General features: G+C 40.7%; 1 protein-coding gene across 2 annotated transcripts in view; it reads left to right on the forward strand.

The window, feature by feature from the left end:
• The window catches only part of LONRF2 (LON peptidase N-terminal domain and ring finger 2), a 134,435-nt gene that overhangs the window by 16,594 nt on the left and 94,463 nt on the right, over positions 1 to 23,378 (forward strand). For both annotated transcript variants that reach the window (XM_082356172.1, XM_082356171.1), the window contains exon 3: positions 7,183 to 13,199. In XM_082356172.1, coding sequence (XP_082212298.1) covers positions 12,524 to 13,199 — 676 coding nt within the window. In that variant the 5' untranslated portion in view covers positions 7,183 to 12,523. The remainder of the gene's footprint in view (positions 1 to 7,182; positions 13,200 to 23,378) is intronic.

Consider the following 23,378-nt stretch of genomic DNA (forward strand, 5'->3'; position numbering starts at 1 on the left):
TCATTCATTTGTAGCCCGTACCTTTCTTGCTCTCACTGCCATTGCACTACGTGCTACATGACTGGATATTCATTTCATTATAAATTTATATTATAAATTATAAATTATAAATTTCATTATAAATGAATGGAACCTGTAAATCTGTAGTAGTATCTGTATATCTGTAGTATCTGTAGTTACTGGAACCTATAAATCTGTAGGGTTATAAAACGTGCTATCTAAAAGTCTTACTTTGTAATCAAAACTTCTCTCAGCATCAGACTTCCTTTTATATGATCAGGTTAGCTGTGAAATATAATTGAGAGGAGTGTGACCTAGGCACCTTTGGGCTAGGAGAAGGCAAGGTCTGCATAGTAAACAAATTGCAGAAAACGTATAAATACATGGAGAAGACCGATTTCAAAATCAGCTGGGAGAGATGATTCTCACTGTTGTTGTGGATCTTTCTGGCCAGTACAAGGGCCGGAATGGGTTCCTCGTCTTGGGCCCATACACCAGAACTCCACCCAAAGACCTGCAAATGGCTCCTCTCTAAAAGAGAACGTGTGATTCCACCGCAGGGGGAGGTTCACCCTGCAGCCTCCCCACGTCCAGGAGTGCAGCCCCTTAATCCAAGGTGCAGCCAACCCCAGGCCCTGCCAAGGCCAATGTCATCTGGGGTTGAGGAATGAGGGAATGAATGATACACTGCACTGACTCAGGTGCCAGAGAAGACAGGTGCTTTCCAACCATCCTGCTGATTCCCACAATACTCCTGGAGACACATACTGTGAGCCTCGTTTTATTGCATACTGTCAACAAAGTTAAAGGTTTGAAACTGTTAAGGTTTAAGGTGGAACCAGAGTTCAAACTCAGGTCTTCTAATTCCTTATCTCAGACTCTTTTCATGATTCCTCTCTGATGGCATCTTCTCATCCATCCTCCCTGGTACCAAGGGGACAAAGAGCTAACCCCATAGTAATTTATACAACTATATAAGTCTTATAAGTATCATTTATTTTAACTTGCTCTTGTCCCCAGATGTTGCCTGGGTTTAGGGTTTTGTTTCTGGCTTTTGGCTTTTTTGCATAAATTCTTGGTTCACTCTGTTCATTCTTGTTCAGTTTGACCTTGTTTTAGGTGTGTCAGATGAGTGTTGCTGTTTTGAAGTTAGGATTATCCAGAGACCAGGATTTAGGCTTATTTAATCCGTCTCTAGGGCTTACTTGGGTTAGGTGGGCCACCCCACCGCTAAGAGGGACTTGCCCATGTCGAGTCAGAACCCCCGGCCTCAAGGGCGATCCAGTGCCTTCCCCTCCTTGCAGGTGGTATAACTATATTCCCCTTCACTCCTCCAATTCGGTCTTGCTCATTCGGTCTCCTTTTCACTCCAGAGGAAATGTTGTCCCTGAATGCCCTCAGGTGCCTCTGGCAACTCTTCTGCTCTGGTTAAAATGCATGTTCTGGGTGGGGCCTGAGATCTTTCCTTCCTAATCAGCTCTGGGTGATGCCAGTACTGCCGGCCGTCAGAGCAGCAAGGTCTGGGAGCTGTGTCCTGCCCACCCGCCACACAGCAGAGCCTACTCCCAATTATCCAAGTGACTAAGCGGAGGACAGCTAACCAAACGTCATGTGAAAACGAGACCCGAGTCAGCCCTTGCTTATCCAGGGACAAATTAACTGTGACAGGTCCGGCAGGAACCTGGATCAGAGGGGCCGATTTCCCCAGCAGGTGCCCCTAATTAGGCTGATAATTAGGCAGCAGTTCATTAGAATGGGTTTCTGACATCACGGTCTGGAAGAAGCAAGCCAGCTGGCTGGGTGTGCAGCCCAGCGAATGGCACTTCTCCGCAGCAGAGGGATGGGGAGGGCGGGGTGAGACCTGAAGCCCAGCTAGCCCAGGCAGCTCTCAGAGGGAGCTGGGACTGGCCCTGAGCACAAACCAGGAAGGACAGAACTTACCAGGTCCTTCTCAGCCTCGACAAGAGATAATCTACAACATGTGGTCCCCAAACGATGCAGAGATGATGAAACTCAATAGAATGATCTTGAAGGTGGGCTTCTGAGGGACCCATGGTGACAAAATAAGAGCTCCTGCCATCTGGCCCTGGGGTGCTCACCGTCTGCAGGGGTCAGGCCCACTGACCCCTCCTATGGTCACACTGTGTAAACTGAGTGGCTTCTCCTAATTGGGAGCATCCACTATGATGCCTTAAGTCCCTGTCAAACGGGATGGGATCTTGGTCGGTCTAACATTGCTAATCCTTTTATCTGGCCCTTTATACTCTATATAGCACTTCCACGTACACTAGCTTGTTTGATTCTGAGAACAGCTTTGGAGATTGGGTATTTTACTGGTCATTGCCTCATTTACAGGTGAGGGAACTAAAGCCCCAGTTCACATAGTAACAGCCACAATCGAGACTAGAATCCACGTCTCCTCATTCCCAGGCCAGTCACTGCCCACCACGTTGCATGGGTGGTCCACGGCTCCTGCTGTCCCCTGCAGGGCACCGGAGGAGTCTTCAACTGACCTTGCTGAACGAAGCTCCTGAGGAAAACTTAAAACACCAGTTTCTTTTCTTTTCTTTTGGAATGCCTGGGGGGAGAAACGCTGTTTGCTTTAGTAGTTTGGTAGTAGTTTAGTAGAGCACCCAAATAATGCAGATGACAAAAGCACCGTAAAAATAGTTTCATAGGAGGTACATTTCAGGCCAAAAAAGTTGAATGGAGGGAGATCAGGGTCAAGGAACATTCCAACACCTGGAGGACCACAGGCCCCCACTACAAAGAGGGCTGCCAATGCCCAAGTCCTAGAGTTGAGTACAGAAGGCAGCAGGGCACGCATGGGGTCAAGGGCCGAGAACAACAGTCCCGGTTGGCCTGGGTTCGGATCTCAGCACTGACCCTTCCTGGGCCAAAACTCTCTCTGCCTCAGTTTCCTCATTTTTATTTCTACCGTAAAATAGGAGAAGAAAGGGGAAGGTTGGGAAACTACTGACTATTTTTAGCGGGGAGGGGTGTGCTCCTTTTTTTTTTTTAAACATCTTTATTGGAGTACAGTTGCTTTACAATGTTCTGTTAGTTTCTGCTTTATAACAAAGTGAATCAGCTATATGTATACTTATATCCCCATATCCCCTCCCTCTTGCGTCTCCCTCCCACCCTCCCTATCCCACCCCTCTAGGTGGTCACAAAGCACCGAGCTGATCTCCCTGTGCTATGCGGCTGCTTCCCACTAGCTATCTATTTTGCATTTGGTAGTGTATATATGTCCATGCCACTCTCTCACTTCGTCCCAGCTTCCCCTTCCCCCTCCCCGTGTCCTCAAGTCCATTCTCTATATAGGCATCTTTATTCCTGTCCTGCCCCCAGGTTCATCAGAACCTTTTTTTTTTTTTAGATTCCATATATATGTGTTAGCATACAGTATTTGTTTTTCTCTTTCCGACTTACTTCACTCTGTATGACAGACTCTAGGTCTACCCACCTCACTACAAATAATGCAATTAGGAAGAGAAAAAATTTATAAACCTGTACACATTCATTGAAAGTATGCATGTGTGTATGTAATTAATCTATACACTTGTAACTTTTGGTGTTTCCACAATTCTAACTAGATAAAACTCATGATTGAAATGATGATTCCCCTTATGAAATGCCTATATTCACCCTTTGAATAAATACCACGTGTATTAATACATAAACTTTTCAGGGTGACAGATGAACTTGCTTCCTACTTGTTAATTAATCTAATCTAAATTAGATTGCCAATAATGCTATTTGCAGGAGATAATTTTTCTGTTCTGTTCTACATTTTGTTTTAATAACACTAACAGTAGAGAAACCATCTCACAGAGGAATGTTGATAAAATTTTTAACTTTAAAAATTTACATTTTAGCGGGCTTCCCTGGTGGCGCAGTGGTTAAGAATCTGCCTGCCAATGCAGGGGACACGGGTTCGAGCCCTGGTCCAGGAAGATCCCACATGCCACGGAGCAACTAAGCCCTTGCGCCACAACTACTAAAGCCTACACGCTCTAGGGCCCGCATGCCACAACTACTGAGCCCATGTGGTGCAGCTACTGAAGCCCATGCACCTAGAGGCTGTGCTCTGCAACAAGAGAAGGCACCACAATGAGAAGCCCGTGCACCGCAACAAAGAGTAGGCCCCGCTCACTGCAACTAGAGAAAGCCCGCGCGCTGCAAGGAAGACCCAACGCAGCAAAAAACAAACAAACAAAATTAAATTTTAAAAAACTTTCCATGAATCCAGAATGAGGCAAGTGGTATTGCACTATAATTTCAAAATTAATCTTCAACCCTTCATTGGTAGCCAGTTCCAACAATTTGCCCAGTAAAGTTATAGTTGAATTTTTTTGTTTATAAATTTATTTATTTATTTATTTTTGCCTGCATTGGGTCTTCGTTGCTGTGCGCGGCTTTCTCTAGTTGCGGTGAGCCGGGGCTACCCTTTGTTGCGGTGCGCGGGCTTCTCATTGTGGTGGTTTTCTTGTTGCACAGCACAGGCTCTAGGGTGCGTGGGCTTCAGTAGTTGTGGCACTCGGGCTCAGTAGCTGTGGCTCGCGGGCTCTAGAGCGCAGGCTTAGTAGTTGTGGCGTACGGGCTTAGTTGCTCCACAGCATGTGGGATCTTCCCAGACCAGGGCCTGAAACCATGTCCCCTTCATTGGAAGGTGGATTCTTAACCACTGCGCCACCAGGGAAGCCCCTATAGTTGAATTTAAATTACCTTTTGATGAAAGTAATTATTCCCGCTTTTTTAATATCTTATAAGTTCTTTTGATGAAAAATTACATTCAAAGCATTATATCCAATGTGTAAAATGTGTAATGGTAGCTTTTTACAGATGTGCAACATCAAGAACATTTCCTAAATAATTGATAATTGTGGTTAAGGCATGGAACACATCCCAACAATCTGTAGACACTCTTCCTCCAGGCTTTCTCCGCTCTGCCCTCAATCTTATCTGAAATTGATAAGATTGCTCGAGTGGAAGTATTAAGGTCATTAAAAATACAAAAGTATCAGACAAATAAGCACAATTTACATATCTAAAAACTGGAATCCAACTGGCTTCTTAAAGAGTTTCAGCCCTCTGCATCTGCAGATTCCTCAACCAACTGTGGATGGAAGATATTCAAAAAAAATAAATTCTACAACATTGTAAATCAACTATACTTCAATTAAAAAAAAAAGAAAAAAAAGAAATTCTAGAAAGTTCCAAAAAGCAAAACTTGAATTTGCTTCGCACACTGGCAACTATTTACATAGCATTTACATCGTTTTTTACCAACTATTTACATAGTATTTACATTATAATAGGTATTGTAAGTAATCTAGCGATGATCTAAAATATATGGAAGATGTGCATAGGTTATATGCAAATACCATAACGTTTTATATAAGTGACTTGAGCATCTGCAGATTTTGGCATCTGAGGGGTGTCCTGGAACCAATCCCCCACTGATACGGGATACAGAGGGACAACTATACTGCAAAAGCTCTAAGCGTTCATTCTGTAGTTCAAACATCTTCAGTAGAACTTTTCCCCTTGACATACCTCCATAGCCAATAATAGTTCTTTGTGATTAGCATTTGTATTTTCACATAATAAAGAGAATAATCTTAGGGACTTCCCTGGTGGCACAGTGGTTAAGACTCCACGCTCCCAATGCTGGGGGCCAGGGTTCGATCCCTGGTCAGGGAACTAGATCCCACAAGCATGCCGCAATGAAGAGTTTGCAAGCCACAACTAAGGAGCCCACCTGCCGCAACTAAGACCCGGTGCAACCAACCAAACAAACCAAACAAATTTATTTTAAAAAAATAAAGAGAATAATCTTGAATTAACACATTTGCGTTTACGCATTTTACAACTTTTGTGACGTCACTAATGACACTTTAGTTTTTTTCATAGCAAGAGTTTCTCGATGAAAGAAGCAGTGCGTTATTTTATATCCTGGCACATGCTTCTTAACCTGGGTGACAATTTCAGGGTATTTTCCTGTCATTGCACCTTAACTTTCAGATCACACTTTTTCAAGAATCTTTCCTATGAAATCCTTCCCTGTGTTACACTGTTTGGAGCTAGCTGTGTTTGTCAGCAACAATGCTGAAATAAGGCATCCTCCTTCATTGACCATCACGTTCAAATTATACTAAAAGAATTGCCTTGTTGCTGATATTTGTGTATTCATCAAGTTGCAGTGAGCAGTGCTTTGCTAGTTTTATTTATTCTGTGAGTTAGTTTTCCATAACATTTGCTACTTCCTGAATACTTTGAGCTGCATGTCATTCACCTACTTTATTTTTTTTAATTTTATTTTTTGGCATTTAAAAAAATTGAAGTATGGTTTATTTACAATGTTGTGTTAACTTCTGCTGTACAGCAAAGTGATTCAGTTATACTATATATATATATTCTTTTCCATTGTGGTTTATCACATATATTAAATATAGTTCACATATATTAAATATACAGTAGGACTTTGTTGTTTATCCAAGATTCTTCTGTTTTAAACAAATATCTCTGATACACACTTATATACTTTACTATTTCCAAGTGTTACTTTATAAGATACACTTGAAACACTAATGTTATATGTAACATATTAAACATTTCTTCTGTTAACTTTTTAATTCCATACCCATTCTTTCAAAGAGTTATTTTAGTTTGACTCTTACTTCTCTCTAGTTTACTCATAAATGCCAGTTAGGTTTTGATGACTTTCTTGGTCCGTAACCCAGCACATTCCAAACAACAAAGCGGCCTTAGCCTTTTACCATCCATCATGGCTGCAAACCCAAACTCGGCATGGGAGAAATCACGCTTCCAAGGAACACTAACAATTTTGGTCTTCACTTCTTGACATCACTTAGACCATCATCATTAGGTTTACCTCTGCAGCTGCATTCAGAAAATGTGTGTCTTTACTAGGAAAAAAAAAAGGCCAGTGAAGTTTTTTTTCCCATCTGTACATCAAGGTTTAAAATAAATAATAGAGATTTTACTTCTCTCTTTTACCTAACAATGGTCAATCATAGATTTAAAAAATTGACTTCTTGTAATGATTGTGAAACTGGCAAATTATAAAATAACATACATTTTCTTGGAGTTTTATACACTTTTAGGACACATGTGGCAGATATCACACGTTGTGCTTTTATTCACACACTGCAGGAGCCACAGGCAGCTCACTGGGTGACCTTGACCACAACCCCTCCCGTCTGTATGCTGTTCCCTGAGAGACCCACGGCTCGGAAAGCCCAGACATGTCAAATTGTACTTACTTCAGTCTGTGGACTCACCTCATCATTGGCTGGTAACAAACCGTTGGAGGACCAGCATTTTCTGCTCTGGCACTTTGGGCAGCTGTGCTGGGACACCCTGCTCTACTGTTGCACACTGTACAGCCAGGTCCAAGGAGGGTGAATGGACAGCAGTTTGTGGCCCTTCGTTTCCAGAAAATACCGCATGGAGGTAACTACCAGAAAAGCAGGGTGGTCTAGGATGCCCAGGGTTATGGCTGCATAGATTTGCAAAGGAGCCTCTGTGTTTCCGAGGGGACTACTGAGCATGCTCAGTGGGGGGAGGGAGCACACAGAGGGGTCCTCCTGACTCAGTGTTTCCAAGCATCTGTGTCCTCTGGGGGTTTCGACTGTTACACACAGTAAAATTCTATTTACTCTTAGGAATGTATTATTTAGTCCATTCCCATAGAGGACTATTGGGTTTTTTTTTTTTTTTTTTAAAGTGATGTTGAAGTACAAAAAATTAATAAGGAGCTTTAAAATTTGTTTCAAGAGGAGCTTCATTAGATCAGTAAGCTGTATTCTCACCAAAATTCTAATAAAGAAAATCAAGAGGTCTAGTATTTCAAAAATCAATGTTAAAAAAGACAAAATAGAGTGACCGTTATCTCTAATTGGCTTTTCATTTACTGGGGGAAACTAGCTACATCTGTAACATTGTTTTTCAGATTAAGGTTCTAATAAAAAGCTGTCTGAAATTGTCTTACCTAGTTGTTTAATAACAAAACATAATTTATAAGCAAAAATCTTGTTTTTTTTAAGGTACAAAATTAAAGAATTCCAAATATTTAGACATAAATGCAGTTTTTGAGTATTTGTATGCCCAAACATGGATTTGGGCTTTGGTTGGGTGATTTTGGAAACGATCTAAGGAAGTGGGAATTCACTCTAGATTGGATCCTATCAGAAAGCAGGTGCAATTCTATGATTGGATATCCCAGTAAACCTTATTTATAAGGAGGGCAAATCAGAAGATAAAGCTGTACTTGGTAAAGAAGTAGTAGTCTTTCGTTTTACTGGGAGAGGGTTAGGCTTAGGCTTAGGCTTAGGCTTAGGATTAGCTGAGAGAGGAAGATGGTTGATATTTTGTGGGTTGCACAGTGACCTTGTTTTTGTTTTACTTTATTGTGGGCTCAAGATGACTTTGTCTGATGTTGGTATTCTATGAGATTGTTTATTCCAACAGGAGAACAACATTAACAACATTAACTAATTGTGAGCATCAGGCCAGCTTTGTAATAATACTTAGGTCTCCCCGAGAGCGTCAGACCAGTTCCTGGAGGTAAGGCACTCCTTTTTTCTTTCTTGTTTTTTCTCTTATGGGTCATGATTTCGTTGTTATATTTGAGACCTATGTAATAAAAGTTCTCTCCCATGCATTTTCCCCCTAGAAGTTCTGTGGTTTTACTTATAAGTCCTTTTTGAGTTAATTTTCAATACGATGCCAGATATCGATCAAAGATTTTCTCTTCCTCCTCCTCCTCCTCCTTCTTTTTCTTTTGTATATAGATATCCAATTATTCCAGCATTGTTTGCTGAAAGTAAACATTATCCTTTCTCTGAATAGCCTTTGTAGAAAATCAACTGCCCATAGATATGTGTGGGTCGATTTTTGGAATCTTTATCCTATTCCATTGATCTACTTGTCTGACACAAAACCCACACTGTCTTGAAGGCTGTAGCTTTATAATGAGTCTTAAAGACTTTGTTCTTTTTTCAAAGTTGTTTTTGGATATTTTAGATGCTGTGTATTTTCATGTGAATTTTTAAATCAGCTTGTGAATTTCTACAAAAAGCCATTCTGGGATTTTGATTGACATGGAGTTGAATCCATAGATCAATTTGGGGAGAATTGGCATCTTAACATTGAGTCTTTCAATCCTTGAACACAGTATATCTCTTCATTTGTTTAGGTCTCCTTTGATTTCTCTCAGTGGCATTTTGTAGTTTTTAGTGTACATGTTTTACACATTTTTATGATATTATAAATGGTATAGTTTCTAAAATTTCAATTTCCACTTTGGCTACTATACAGAAATCCAATTATTCGTTCCATGGGCTAATTAGAGATATGTTATTTAATTTCTAAATAACTGAGGATTTTCTAAATAGTTTTCTATTATTGATTCCTATTGTCAATCCACTGTGGTCAGAGAACATTGTTTGTATGACTTGATTTCTTGAATCCTTTTAAATTTATTGAGACTTATTTTGTGGCTCAAATATGTATTGTAATATTGATAACTGTTCTGCATGCACTTGAAAAGAATGCATATTCTGCTGGTATTGGGTGGAATGTTCTACAAGTGTCAAATAGCTCAAGCTGGTTGGTAGTATTATTCAAGTCTTCTATATCCTTATTGACTTTCAGTATATGTGTTCTATTGATTGTTGGGAGAAGGGTATTAAAATCTCCAAGTGTAATTGTGAATTTACCTATTCCCCCTTACTGTTCTATCAGTTTTTGAGCTTACCTATTTCCTTTTACTGTTCTATCGTTATTTTTCCCCGTACATTTTGAAGCTCCATTATTAGGTACATGCTTGTTTATGATTGTTATGTCCTCTTGACCAATTGACCCCTTTATCATTATGAAATGGCCATCTTTTCTCCTAGTAATATTCTTGGCTATGAAATCTCCTTGGTCAGATATCAGTGTAGTCACTATCGCCTTATTTTGATAAGGGTTAAGATGAAACAAGTTTTTGTATCCTTTTACCTTTAACTTATTTGTATCTTCTTATTTAACTTTTACCTTTTACTTATATGTATCTTATTTTTTTTTTGGAAGCAGCGTATATATGGACCTTCCTTTTATATACAATTTGACAATTTTGCCTTTTAATTATAGTGGTTAGACCATTAATATTTAATTAACATTGATTGATATGGTTGAGTTTCAATCTACCATCTTGCTATTTGTTTTCTATTCATCTCCTCTGTTTTTATTCCCCCTTCTCTTTTTCTTCATTCTTTTGGGTTAATAGACTTTATTTTTGTAGAATAATTTCATTTATCTCCTTTGTTGGACGTTCAACTATAAATATTGTGTTATCTAGGTGGCTGCTTTAGGGTTTGGAGTATGTATCTTTAGCTCACTACAATATTCCTTCAAGTGACTACACCATCTCACATGCAGTATTAGAACTTTGTAGCCCTCTGTTTTTCTCTACTGGCCTTTGTGCTATTTCTGTCACGCACTTTATTTCTGCATGTTATAAATCTCACAATACATTGATATTTTTACTTTACACACTTCTTGCTCTCAGCAGGCATACCTCCGATCAGCGTCTCCTTTCTGTTCTCTTGCTAGAAATTTGTCTAAAAGAACAAATAAGATCCGAGATCATAAGGTTTCATAGTCCTTAGTGTAGAGTCTGTTGCAACAATTTTAACTATTCAAAAGCTGCCCCCCACCCCCCGGCAGCTTCCCAGTTGTTGGTGGTGAATTTGTTGGATAAGCAACCTTCAAATCCAAGTGAATTGTTACTACATAAAGAGAGTAGATGAAAACCCAAAGAGTGATGAAAAAGAGAGTTTGGACCCATTCAGTAATGAGGAACAGATCAAAACCTAGTTTGACTACAACCGTTGTCAGTCAAAATAGAAAGCTGAGGAGAAAAATCATTCTTGGAAAGGTGGGAGGTGGCGGATGGAGGGGGTGGCAGGGGGATTTGCTCTGCATGTTTATCATGGGACTAGGAGGCTGGCCAAAGTTGTCTCCGTTTCCGTTTTACGAACTCATCTAAAATTTTCTCACCTCACTTAATGAGGCATTTCCCTTCTTCCAAGCCAGATTTGATGGGAGTATTTTATATTTTCTTTAGCCAGTTTTAGATGTAGAAAAACTTCACAAATTTAGAATGAAGACATTTCGACTTGAAATAATGAACAGTACAGATTTTGGAATACTATAATGCATTTTATTGCATTCAAATACATAGCATGAAACAGATGGCGGAGCACTAGGGAGAGAAGAGCAGGTTATGTGTAGTTTTTAACTCCCTCCTTCCAGCAACTTCTCTCTGTAGTACTGCACGGTAGGAGACAGTTTTAGAAATTCTATCTCTACTTTCCTATCAAGGACACAATACAATTTTCCATGTCTCAGATCCTTTCCAGTACTTAGTCTGGTATTTCCTCACATGCTGTGTTAGAGTTCTGTCTAAATTAGAGCTCTAAAATGTCTCTAACATCTAGAGTTCCGTTAAGAGAAGCTTACTGATGATGGGATCCGATCAGCGCCCACTTCAGGCTTCCTGGTCATTTAACACAATTTCCTAAGTCAAAGCTAGGGTTACAGTGATATGCTGGATAACGTTCCCTCAGTTTTCTCTGTCTCTTTCTCTTTCTCCAGTTATATTAAAAAATAATTGACATACATCATTATATAGGTTTAAGGCATACAGCATGATGGTTTGATTTACATATATTGTTGAAATGTTTACAATAGGTTCAGCTACCTTCCATCTTTTCATATAGATGCAAGAAAGAAAGGAAAAAAAGAAAAAACGAATTTTCTCCTTGGATGAGAACTCTTAGGATTTGCTCTCTTAACAACTTTCCCGTATATGGTACAGCAGTGTTAGCTATAGTCCTCATGCTGCACCTTACATCCCTGGTACTTATTTATCGGTTCTCTTTTTAACCACAACCGCAGGTGGGCTTGGCCAGGCCTTGGAGCCAGGCTGGCACTCGGTGCGGGGACCAGGGGGCACGGCGGGCCGAAGACACCTGCTCCAGGCGCGGGGGCGGCAGCGGACGGCCGAGGAGCTGCGCGGGGCGGGCAGAGAACGCGCGGGACGAGGGCGCGTGGAGACGAGCGCGCACGCAGACGCGCGCGCGGGGCCGCCCGGGGCGAGGAGGGAGAGGGTTTGCGGAGACGCCGAACGGGAAGAGGTCACCGCCTTCCCGCCTGCGGCCCGGCTGCCTAAGCCAGGGGAGCGAGGAGAGCGTTCCCCGCGGGCCGGGGCTCGGCCGCGCCCACCGTGCCCGCCCCGCCCCCGGCCGCCCACGCCGCGTGGGAGACGCGGCCCCACCCTGCGCCCGCCCCCGGCGGTGGTCGCGCAGCCCGCCGCGCACCGCCCACCCACAGACGCGCGTGGCTCTCGGCGAAGGCGGCGCCCGCGCTGCAGCCGCCGGGCCCGGGCAGCGAGCATCCTCCCTTCTTCGTCATTCCCTCCGGCCCTAGTCGCCGCAGCCCCGCGGTGATGAGCCCCGAGCCGGTCCCGCCGCCGCCCCCCTGTCGCGGTTGCGACTGCGGGGAGCCGCTCGCCCAGCGGGTGGAGAAGGGCGACGAGGCCTTCCGCGCGGGCGAGTACGAGACGGCGGCCGAGCTCTTCCGCTCCGCGCTGGCCGGCCTGGCGCGGCCCGACCGCGGCCTGTGCCTGCGGCTGGGGGACGCGCTGGCCCGCGCCGGCCGCCTCCCCGAGGCCCTGGGCGCGTTTCGCGGCGCCGCGCGGCTCGGGGCGCTGCGCCCCGACGAGCTGGGGGAGCTGGCGAGCGGCCTGGCGTGCGTCCCGGGCCCGCGCGACCGGCGGCCGCCGGTGGGGAAGCCAGGCCGCGCCCCCGGGGAGGCGCCGAGCGGGGGGCCGTCGGCCTCGGTGCCCGCGGCGCCTCGGGACCTGCTGGACTGCCCGCGCTGCCAGCGGCTGCTGCACAAGCCGGTGACGCTGCCGTGCGGGCTCACGGTGTGCAGGCGCTGCGCTGAGCCGGGGCCGGGCCGGCCGCCGGCGCGCCGCGTCAACGTGGTGCTGAGCGGCCTGCTGGAGAAGTGCTTCCCGGCCGAGTGCCGGGCGCGCAGGCTGGCGGGCCAGGTGCGGAGCCTGCAGCGCCAGCAGCAGCCCGAGGCCGCGCTGCTCAGGTGCCACCAGGCCCTGGACCTCGGTAAGCGGGCGCGGGGGCTGGGCCGCCTACACGCTCGCCTGTTGAGGGGCAGGGCCGGGACGGGAGAGCTGGGTTCGGCCGGCGGGGCTCTTTTGCTGTCTGGAGGCGGTGAGGCGAAGAGTAGGGGCCAGTTGCACCTGCCGGCTGTCTTTTCCAGGACCTCCGTGGCCTTCCTGAGCCGCCCTGTGAGGCCAGGACTGCTTTTCACCCTATCTCAGCCGTATAGGAGTGGGACGGTGGCCAAGGGTTTTCATTCGTCTTGTAGGGAAATGCAAATAGCTAACACCCTCGTGTGTTACAAGAAGGTAACACTCCCGGGCTATCACAAGAAGATAGCCTTGTGATGGGGCAGGGTTTGCTTTGGGGATTCTTCTGCTGGTGCATCCAGGAAGGATGCTCTTACACTCCACTGTTTGGCTCTGACCTCCCTTCTCTCTCAAAGGCCATTAGATGTTGTAATGGTGTGATTAGCTTTTTAGATGGTTATATACTAACTAGTAGTCTGGTTTATTTTATGTTATCTTTTAAACTAGAGTCTGTGACCAGCACCAGCCGCTTCCCGCCCAACCACCACCTATTAAGAATATATAATTTAAAGGAAGCCCAAACTTCGGTCCTGGTCATTGCGTTTGACTCTGAATGAGTATGCTCTATTGACAGTTGTTTGGGGTGGAGAATGTGTGGATGGAGGGTGATTTGTTTTCTGAATTCGCTGGTTTTGAAACAGGGTTGTGTGTGCATGACTTAAATCTCTAGTCAAGAAGACTTGCTTTAATGTTTTGTTACTAAGAGTCTTCTTGTGTGCTCTAGTCATTATGCATTTTATTGTAAACTAGGGTAAGGTTTTCTCTTTTAGAAGGCACACCTGTATCCAAATTGGGAGATTCTCTGCTGGAATAGAGCAGTTAAATTGCTTTATGTAACAAATAATTGGTACCATATTTGAAACAACATATCCGTACTTTAACAGGCTGTGTATTTTTTAGTTTTCAATTATTTATGTATCAGTATATATGGTGTAGAGCCACACTATTCAGTAGAGATATTGTGTAAGCCACATATGTAACTTTACTTTTTCTGTTAACCCATTTAAAAAAGGTGAAAAGTAGCAGGTGAAATTCATTTTTAAAATATTTTTAACCTTATACCTTCAAAATGTTATTTCAACATATCTTTAATGTAAAAAAATCCAGATTTTACTTTCTCAGTAAATCTTGGAAATTCATTGTGTATTTTACATTTGCCACCCACCCCGATTTGGATACTAAATTTTCATCAGAAGTACTTCCTCTATGTTTAGATGCCATAAAATTTAGAGTTGAATAAGTGGATTCTCATGTTGGTGTCGTTCCAAATTAACTTAAAAGTTATCCACTAACTGAAGAGTATCCACTTTTAGAAATTCTATTAATTAAAATAAAAAATAACTCAGTTCCTTTGTTGCACTAGACCTCTCTCTTGTTTTCACTAGCCACATGTATCCAACGGCTACTGTTGTAGATAGCACAAGTACAGAACCTTAAAAAACAATTGCTGGAAATGTAACAGATCACAATACCAACTCTTGGAGAAGATTTAGAAAATGAGAACTCTTGTATGCTGCTGATGGGTCTGCATAATTATACCCCTGGTACGTTGTTTGGCAGTATCTGAAAATGTTAATTATGACCTTTGGCCAAGCAGCTTCAATGAGGTACAAGCATATGTGCACTGAAAAAATGTATACAAGGGTGTACAAGAGTGTATGTACATCATTAGAGATAGCCCTAAAGTGGAACTCAAATGTCCAAAAAGAACAGAATGAATAAGTAAATATATTATGATGTCTTTATGGAATACTACATAGAAAGAAAATAAGCCAACTTCAGTTACGTACCACAGTGTGGTTGAATCACATACATAATGTTAAGTGAAAGCCGGACTCAAAAGCATTTTTAGTACATGATTATATTTATCTGTAAGTCCAAACAGGCAAAATTACTGTGGCCTGTTAGAAGCAAGTAAGGGCAGTGATTACCTTGGGGAAGAAAAAGGGGAATGTTATTGTGAGTAAGTGTGGGAGGGACCTGAGTGGTAGTGGTAATGTTCTGTTCCTTGACCTGGAAGATGGATGGACAGGTGTGTTCACTTTGTGACAATTCATTGTATTTTCCGTTTATATGTTAGACCTCAATTTAAAAGTTGTAAGAACATGGATTATTGCAGTCAGTTCACCATGAGAACTTCATTCAGTATATTCAGTATCCATTTTCCACTCAAAGATTGGAAAAGAAAGCCAAGTTTCCCTAGTTTAAAAATTTATAGAAAAAATTTAACTTAGTAATAAATTAGCTCCCAAGAGAGGTTTTGTTATAGTAAAAAGGTTACAAATATTTGGATTTGGAAATGCCTGTGTTTAGACACAGGCTGACAGTTATTTTGTGACCCTAGCCAAGGGTGGTAATCATTAATGCTGTTCCCCAAATATTTATATCTTTATACCCTCTCCAAACAAGTACGATTGCATTCCTTTCCTGCTTGTGGTTGGGTAGAGCCATGTGACTAATTTTGGCCAATAAGTTGCGAGTGGAATTCAAAATAACTGTATGTTAAAACAGAAATAAACATGTGAAAAGATAACTCAATAGATAACTGTCTATTAAAAAGAACCAAATGGGTATTCTAGACCTGGAAAATACGGTATCTGAAGTTGAGAATTAGACGGATTCGAAAACAGGCTGGACACATCAGAAATCAGGGTGGGAACACTCAGGAACAAGTCAATAGACAATATCCAAGCTGAATCACAGAGGAAAAAAACAGAGCATAAGAGAAATGTGGGACACAGAGAAAAGTTCTAAAATCTGTGGAATACGAGCCCCCGAAGAGGAGAGAGGGAGAAGGGGCAAGTGAAATATTTGAAGGAAAAATGGCTGAGAATTTTCTAGATCTGATGGGAAACTTTAAGTCACTGAACCAAGAGGCTCAGTAAGCCCAACAGGATAAACACAAGCATTCACTTCACCCAACAAACAAAACGTATCTAAGTATATTACAGTCCAGTTACTGAAAATCAAACATAAAGAGACATTTAAAAGCACTTAGAGAAGGCAGGATATATTTCCTTCAAAGGAGCCAGAATAAGACTGATAGCTGACTTTTCAACAAAATTATTAAAACTAGAAGATAATGGAGTAACATCTTGAAAGTGATGAAAGAGGGGAAAAAAAACCCTACCTGGCATTCTTTACCCAGATGAAAAATATCTGTCAGAAATGAAGGCAAAATTAAGATGCTTTAATCCAGGTAAATAATAGGAAGGATTTTTATTGCCATCACAGTTGCCTGAAGTACTGAGGGGAATTCTTCAGGTTAAAGGAAAATGATGCGGATGGTAGCATGGAACTAAAGGAAGGAATGAAGATCACTAGACAGAGTAAATACATGAATAAATATAAGAGAATATTGATTATTTCAAACTCTTTCCCTCTTCTCGGGACTTCCTGTTCTCTGACACATAACAATATTGAAATTAGGCCAATTAAGAACCCTAAAATGGCCTCTAAGTGTTCAAGTGAAAGGAAGAGTCATGCATCTCACTTTAAATCAGAAGCTAGAAATATTTAAGCTTAATGAGGAAAGCATGTTGAAAGCTGAGACAGGCCAAAAGCTTGGCCTCTTGTGCCAAACACCTAGCTAAGCTGTGAATGCAAAGGAAAAGTTCTTGAAGGATATTAAAAGAGCTACTTCAGTGAACACATGAATGATAAAAAAGCGAAACAGCCTTATTGCTGATAGGCAGAGCGTTATAGTGGTCTGGATAGAACAAACCAGCCACGACGTTGCCTAAAGCCAAAGCCTAATCCAGAGCAAGGCCCTAACTCTCTTTAATTCTTTGAAGACTGAGAGAGGTGAGGAAGCTGCAGAAGAAAACTCTGAAGCTAGCAGAGCTTGGTTCATGAGGTTTAAGCAAAGAAGCCACCTCCATAACATAAAAGTGCAAGGTGAAGTGTTGATGTAGAAGCTGCAGCAAGTTATCCAGAAGGTCTAGCCAAGATCATTAGTGAAGGTGGCTACACTAAACAACAGATTTTCAATGTAGGCGAAGAAGGTGCCATTTAGGACTTTCATAGAGAGGAGAAGTCAGTGCCTGTCTTCAAAGCTTTAAAGGACTGGCTGCCTCTCTTGTTAAGGGCTAAGGCAGCTGGTGATTTTAAGTTGAATCCAGTGCTCCTTTACCATTCTGAAAATCCTAGGGCCCTTAAGAATTATGCTACATTTACTCTGCCTGTGGTCTATAAGTGAAACAACAGACTCTGGATGACAGCACATCTGTTTACAACATGGTTTACTGAATATTTTAAGCCCACTGTGGGTACCTACTGCTCAGAAAAAAGATTCCTTTCAAAATATTACTGCTCATTGACAATGCACCTGGTCACCCAAGAGCTCTGATGGAGATGTACAAAGAGATTAATGTTGTTTTCATGTCAGCTAACACAATACCCATTCTGCAGCCCAAGGATCAAGGAGTAATTTCAACTTTCAAGTCTTACTATTTAAGAAATACATTTCGTGAAGCTATAGCTGCCAGATAAAGTGACTCCTCTGATGGATCTGGGCAAAGGAAATTGAAAATCTTCTGGAAAGGACTCACGATTCTAGGTGCTGTTAAGAACATTCGCAATTCATGAGAAGAGGTACAAATGTCAACATTCACAGGAGTTTGGAAGAAGTTGACTCCAACCCTCATGGATGACTTTGAGAGGTTCAAGACTTCATGGAGGAAGTAACTGCAGGTGTGGAGACAGCAAGAGAACTAGAATTAGAAGTGGAACCAGAAGATGTGACTGAATTGCTGCCATCTCAGGATAAAACTAGTAGATGAGTTGCTTCGTAAGGATGAGCAAAGAAGGTGATTTCTTGATATGGAATCTACTCCTGGTGAAGATGCTGTGAAGATTGTTGAAATGATAACAAAGGACTTAGACTATTATGTAAACTTAGTTTATGAAGCAGCAGCAGGGTTTGAGAAGATGCCAATTTTGAAAGACATTCTGCTGTGGGTAAAATGCTGTCAAACAGCATGGCATGCTACCGAGAAATTGTTTATGAAAGGAGGAGTCAATCATTGTGGCATACTTCATCGTTGTTTTATTTTAAGAAATTGCCACGGGCACCCCAACTTTCAGCAGCCACCACCCTCATCAGCCAGCAGCCATCAACATCAAGGCAAGACCCTCCACCAGCAAAAAGATGATGACTTGCTTAAGGCTCAGATGATGGTTAGCATTTTTTTTAAACAATAAAGTATTTTTAAATTAAGGTATACACATTTTTTTTTAGACATATTGCTATTGCACACTTGATAGACTATAATATAGTGCAAACAAAACTTTTATGTGCTCTGGAAACCAAAAAAATGTGTGACTTGCTTTATTGTGATGGTCTGGAACTGAACCCACAACCTCACTGATGTATGCCTGTATGAAAAACTATGGGATGTCATTGCAACAATGCTTAGAGGGAAATTTATTGCTTTAAATGTCTCTACTACAAAAGGAAAGTTGAAAATCAGTGATCTCCAGGCTTCTATTTCAAGATACTAGAGGAAGAAAAGCAAATCGAATCCCAAGGAAGTAGAAAGGAGGAAATAAAGGTGAGAGCAAACGTCAGTTGTAAGAAAGGAAAAATACAGTCCAATATTTCTTATGAGCATTGGTACAAAAATCCTAAACAAAATATTAGCAAATTGAATCTAGTGATAGACTTAAAGAACAATACATCATGATCAAGCAGAATGTTACTTTGTTTATTCATTGTAAATCAACCACATGTACAGAATAAAGGAGAAAAGTCATATGATCTATGTTAAAATCAGGAAACTAGGAATAAAAGGCAACATTATTAATATGTTAAAGAATATCTATAGAAACCATCCTAATTAAATTTTGAATGTTTCTCCATTCGCTAGGTGACAGGGTTCACTGTCATCACTGCCACTCAACATTGTACTGAAGATTCTAGTGAGTGTAATGAGGAGAAAATAAAAGAGCATCAAACTGGAAAAATAAAAGTTATTATTTGTAGATTGTGTGTGGGAGTACATAGAGACTCCAGAATAATAATTGGACTATTATAAATTATAAATGAATTACCAAGAGTGTTGAATATTGGGTCAGTATAGAAAGACCAATGATAATTATAAATACTTAGTAAAGAACAAATAGAAAACAGAATTTGAAAACAACCCATTTATTGAACAAAAAATTTCTTGGAATAAATCCTGAAATATCTGAAGGATGTTCACAACCTCTACACTGAAAATACAAAACATTTCTGGGAGAAATTAAAGTGGACTTAAATAAATGGAAAGATTTTATTTTCATGACTTGCAAGTCTCGGTATCAATAAGATGTCTGTTCTCTACAGATTGAACTGTAAACTCAATGCAATTTTAAAGTCTCAGCCAATGGTTTTGGTGGAAATTAATGAATGACCAAGGCAGTATTGAAGAAAAATAACAGCTGAAGAGTTTACACTATAAAGTATCAAGACTTACCATAATGTTGCAGTGATTAAGAGTTGTATTGGCCCAAGGATAGACACACAGAAACTGACACTTGATTTACTACAAAGATGCCAGTGGAATTCACTGGGGAAAAAAGTATTTGAAATAGTCTGAGTCAGTTGCTTATTCATATGGGAAAAAAATGAACCTGGACACTTACCTCACCTCATACATTGAAATTACAATTAGATTTCTAAAAGAAGTCATAGGAGAATATGAACTTGGGACAGGCAATTATTTCTTAAATAAGACACTAAAAGGATGATGAAAGAAAAAATAAATTTGATTTGATTAAAATGAAGAACTTTTTGTTCCTTAGAGACCCCCTAAAAGAGTGAAAAGGTGGTGTGTATATGTAATATGTATCTTACTGAGAATGCAAATCCAGAATATTGAAAGAATGCCTATGGTTCAAAAACAAAGTCTGTCCAAATAATAGGCAAAGACTTCAACAGATGCTTTATAAAAGTAGATCTCAAAAGGGCAATAAACATATGAAAGGGTGCCCAACATAATTAGTGATCAAATGCAAATCGAAAGTAAAATAAGATCTTACTGTATACCCGCCAGAATGGTTAAAATGAAAGTTTAACCATTTACATGGTTAAACATTTACATAGTTTGGGCAAGTATTTGAAGGAATTGGAACTCTTATGTTGCTGGTGGAAATGTCACTTGGTAGAAGTTAAATATGTTTGGGAGTACCTACTAAAGCTAAGCATATATACAACCTCTGACACAGTGTTTCCACTTCTGAGTATATACCGAATAGAAATGAATGTCATGTCCACCAGAAGACACATGCAAGAATGTGTCAGCTTTATTTATTTATTTATTGCTTCTCTTCTTCCATTTATTTTTGAGCAATTCCTCAATAAATTCTCAGTTTTATTAAGCTTAAGGCTTGATGCTTAGAAAATGTGTTGAGATCTATTTTAAATGTTTTAATAGGTTAAATTATGAAGTGCTGGCTTCATAAATGGGTTGTCAAATGCTAGAAGCCAGCAAAGAAAATAGTTTGATTCATTCAACGTCTGGATGGGAAGTGAATTTTATTGCCCTTGGACTTCTGTAAAAGCAGCCTTTAGAATCTGAGGAGCGGAGGCTTAAATGCATTAGAAAAAGATTAAAAATAAATGTAATGAAATGTGTTTTTCACTCAGGAAACTCAACATCAATTGAGCTAACACAAAGTATAAGCAACAAAATAGTGAAAAAACAGAAAAATTAGTGAAACAGGAAAAATTGAGCTGGGTAACAAGTCAAGCTGGTTTATTATAAAACTGGTAAAACAGACAACGTTTGGCAAGTGTGATGAAGACAAATGCAAAGCACAAGTAGCATCAAGAATGAAGAAAAGTATAACTGCAGATATAAATACAACAGATTTTAAAATCAATACGAAAAGAACAATTTTAAGGAAACTATAAATTATCAGAATTGATCCAGGAAGAAGTAAAAGACTGATATGGACCAAAAACCTTAAAAGAAATTGAACTCAGGGATTTTCTTCTGAGCAAAGGCACTACTGTCAAGCAAGTTCTAACAAACTTTCAAGGAAGTTTAACTCCCATCTTATTTTATCTATAGCCTATAAAAAAATTTGGAAAGATTTCCATCTCATTTTGTAGGGTTAGTATAATCTTGATACTGTAATCAGGTAAAGCTTGCACAGGAAAAAAATGTATAGGCTGGCCTTACCTATGTACATAGATGCCCAAACCTTAATTAAATTTCTTAGTAATATTTTGAATCCAGCAGTGTAATAAGAGTTAAGGTCAGGAAGGAAGGCTTATCCAAGGAATGTAAGGATAATTCAACATTAGACAGATGTTTCAATGTGGTTCACTGTAATAACAGGGAGGAGATATACTTACATGTAATAGATGCTTAAAGAGCATTCTATGAAATTTAATACCCGCTTGTTTTAATGCCTTCGTAGGTATGTTTCCCAAGCTCAAACTGTACTTCCAGCAGCGGTTTTGTTTTGTTTTGTTTTGTTTGCCTTAGATTTCCAAAAGTCTCCAAGGAAGATTTCTGTATTTCAAAATGCATTCAACCATGCAATTGAGGCGCTTTCATCTAATATTCAGTTGAAAATGATTAATCTGCAGTTATATTTAGTGTATATTGACATACTAAAGGGGCAGATATCATGAGAAGAATCTAAAAGAATTCTATAAACACTTTCCAGACAGTGAAATGCTCAATTTAAAATTATATGCGTGTGGATTGACATCAGTATTCCATAGTACCTGTGTGCCTTTTCAAAGGTGAATATGTAAAATCTCATTACAGATCAATAAAGGTGAACATTTTCAATCAATTTTGATGACAGGGAACACTAACTTTGAACCTGAATTGAGGAAAATGTTGTCTTCTCTAAGAGAATTCCATTTTTCTAATTAGTAGACCTATACTACAAAAAAAGAACTAAATTATTATATTTTGAAGTTTGTCAATAAAAAAGGTGTAAAAATTTGTTTTCTCTCTTGTTATATAAATACCTGCATAGTATCCTCAAGTTGACCTCTTTCCCTGCAAAGCCTAAAATATTTAATGTCTGGCCTTTTACAGAAAAAGTTGTTCATCTCTGCTCTAGCCAGTCAGTGTCTTTTTTAAAAATTCAGCTTTTTTTGTTTGGCTTCTCCATTCCTGCTGTTACTTTTCCCTTCTCCCACTTTTTTCCTTGTCATACCTTCTCTATATTATACACTTGCAGCAATAACATAATTAATACCTGCTCCCCATGCCTTGCCTGCACCTTTGACCAGTTAACTCTGTAAACAAAGAGGAGATGTGGTAGCCTTTGGAAAGTACTAAGTGGTTACTTTGAGAAAAAGGTCAAGATCAAGGATTTGGAGCAGGCCAAAAATGCGTCTTAAGTGGAGAGATGAGAACACATTTTAGGCGCCCAGCATTTTATTGATGAACTAAAATGCACACTTCAGCCCTACTTCAAAGACCCTACAGTGAGTATGGGTAGAGTGAACTCTGTCCAGCGGCCTAAAAACATAGCCATGATGGTTCTGCTTTCTTGAGCTCTGGCTTTGTCACGTTTCCGTGGTACCCTGCCTAGTCAACAACTTCATATACTGTCATCAGTTCATAGAGCACTGTTAGCTTCTGTGTAAGCTGTACTTAGGTCCTTAGTAGCATATGAGTACTGTAATTCTCAAGATCTCTTCCGTTTGAAGAATCTAGGGAAAAGGAAGATTTTTTTTCCCTTTTTTTCCCCACTTACCTGAACATATTATGGGTACGAATCTGCAGCTGCTCAGTTGCATAGAAAAATGAATTATGTTTTACTTTTCTGTTTTTTTTTTAACATCTTTATTGAAGTATAATTGCTTTACAATGGTGTGTTAGTTTCTGCTTTAAAACAAAGTGAATCAGTTATACATATGTTCCCATATCTCTTCCCTCTTGCATCTCCCTCCCTCCCACCCTCCCTATCCCACCCCTCTAGGTGGTCACAAAGCACCGAGCTGATCTCCCTGTGCTATGCGGCTGCTTCCCACTTGCTATCTATTTTACATTTGGTAGTGTATATATGTCCATGACACTCTCTCACCTTGTCACATCTCACCCCACCCCCTCCCCATATCCTCAAGTCCATTCTCTAGTAG

The sequence above is a fragment of the Balaenoptera borealis genome, assembly GCF_965194805.1.
Source record: "Balaenoptera borealis genome assembly, chromosome: 15".
NCBI classification, from domain to species: domain Eukaryota; kingdom Metazoa; phylum Chordata; class Mammalia; order Artiodactyla; family Balaenopteridae; genus Balaenoptera; species Balaenoptera borealis.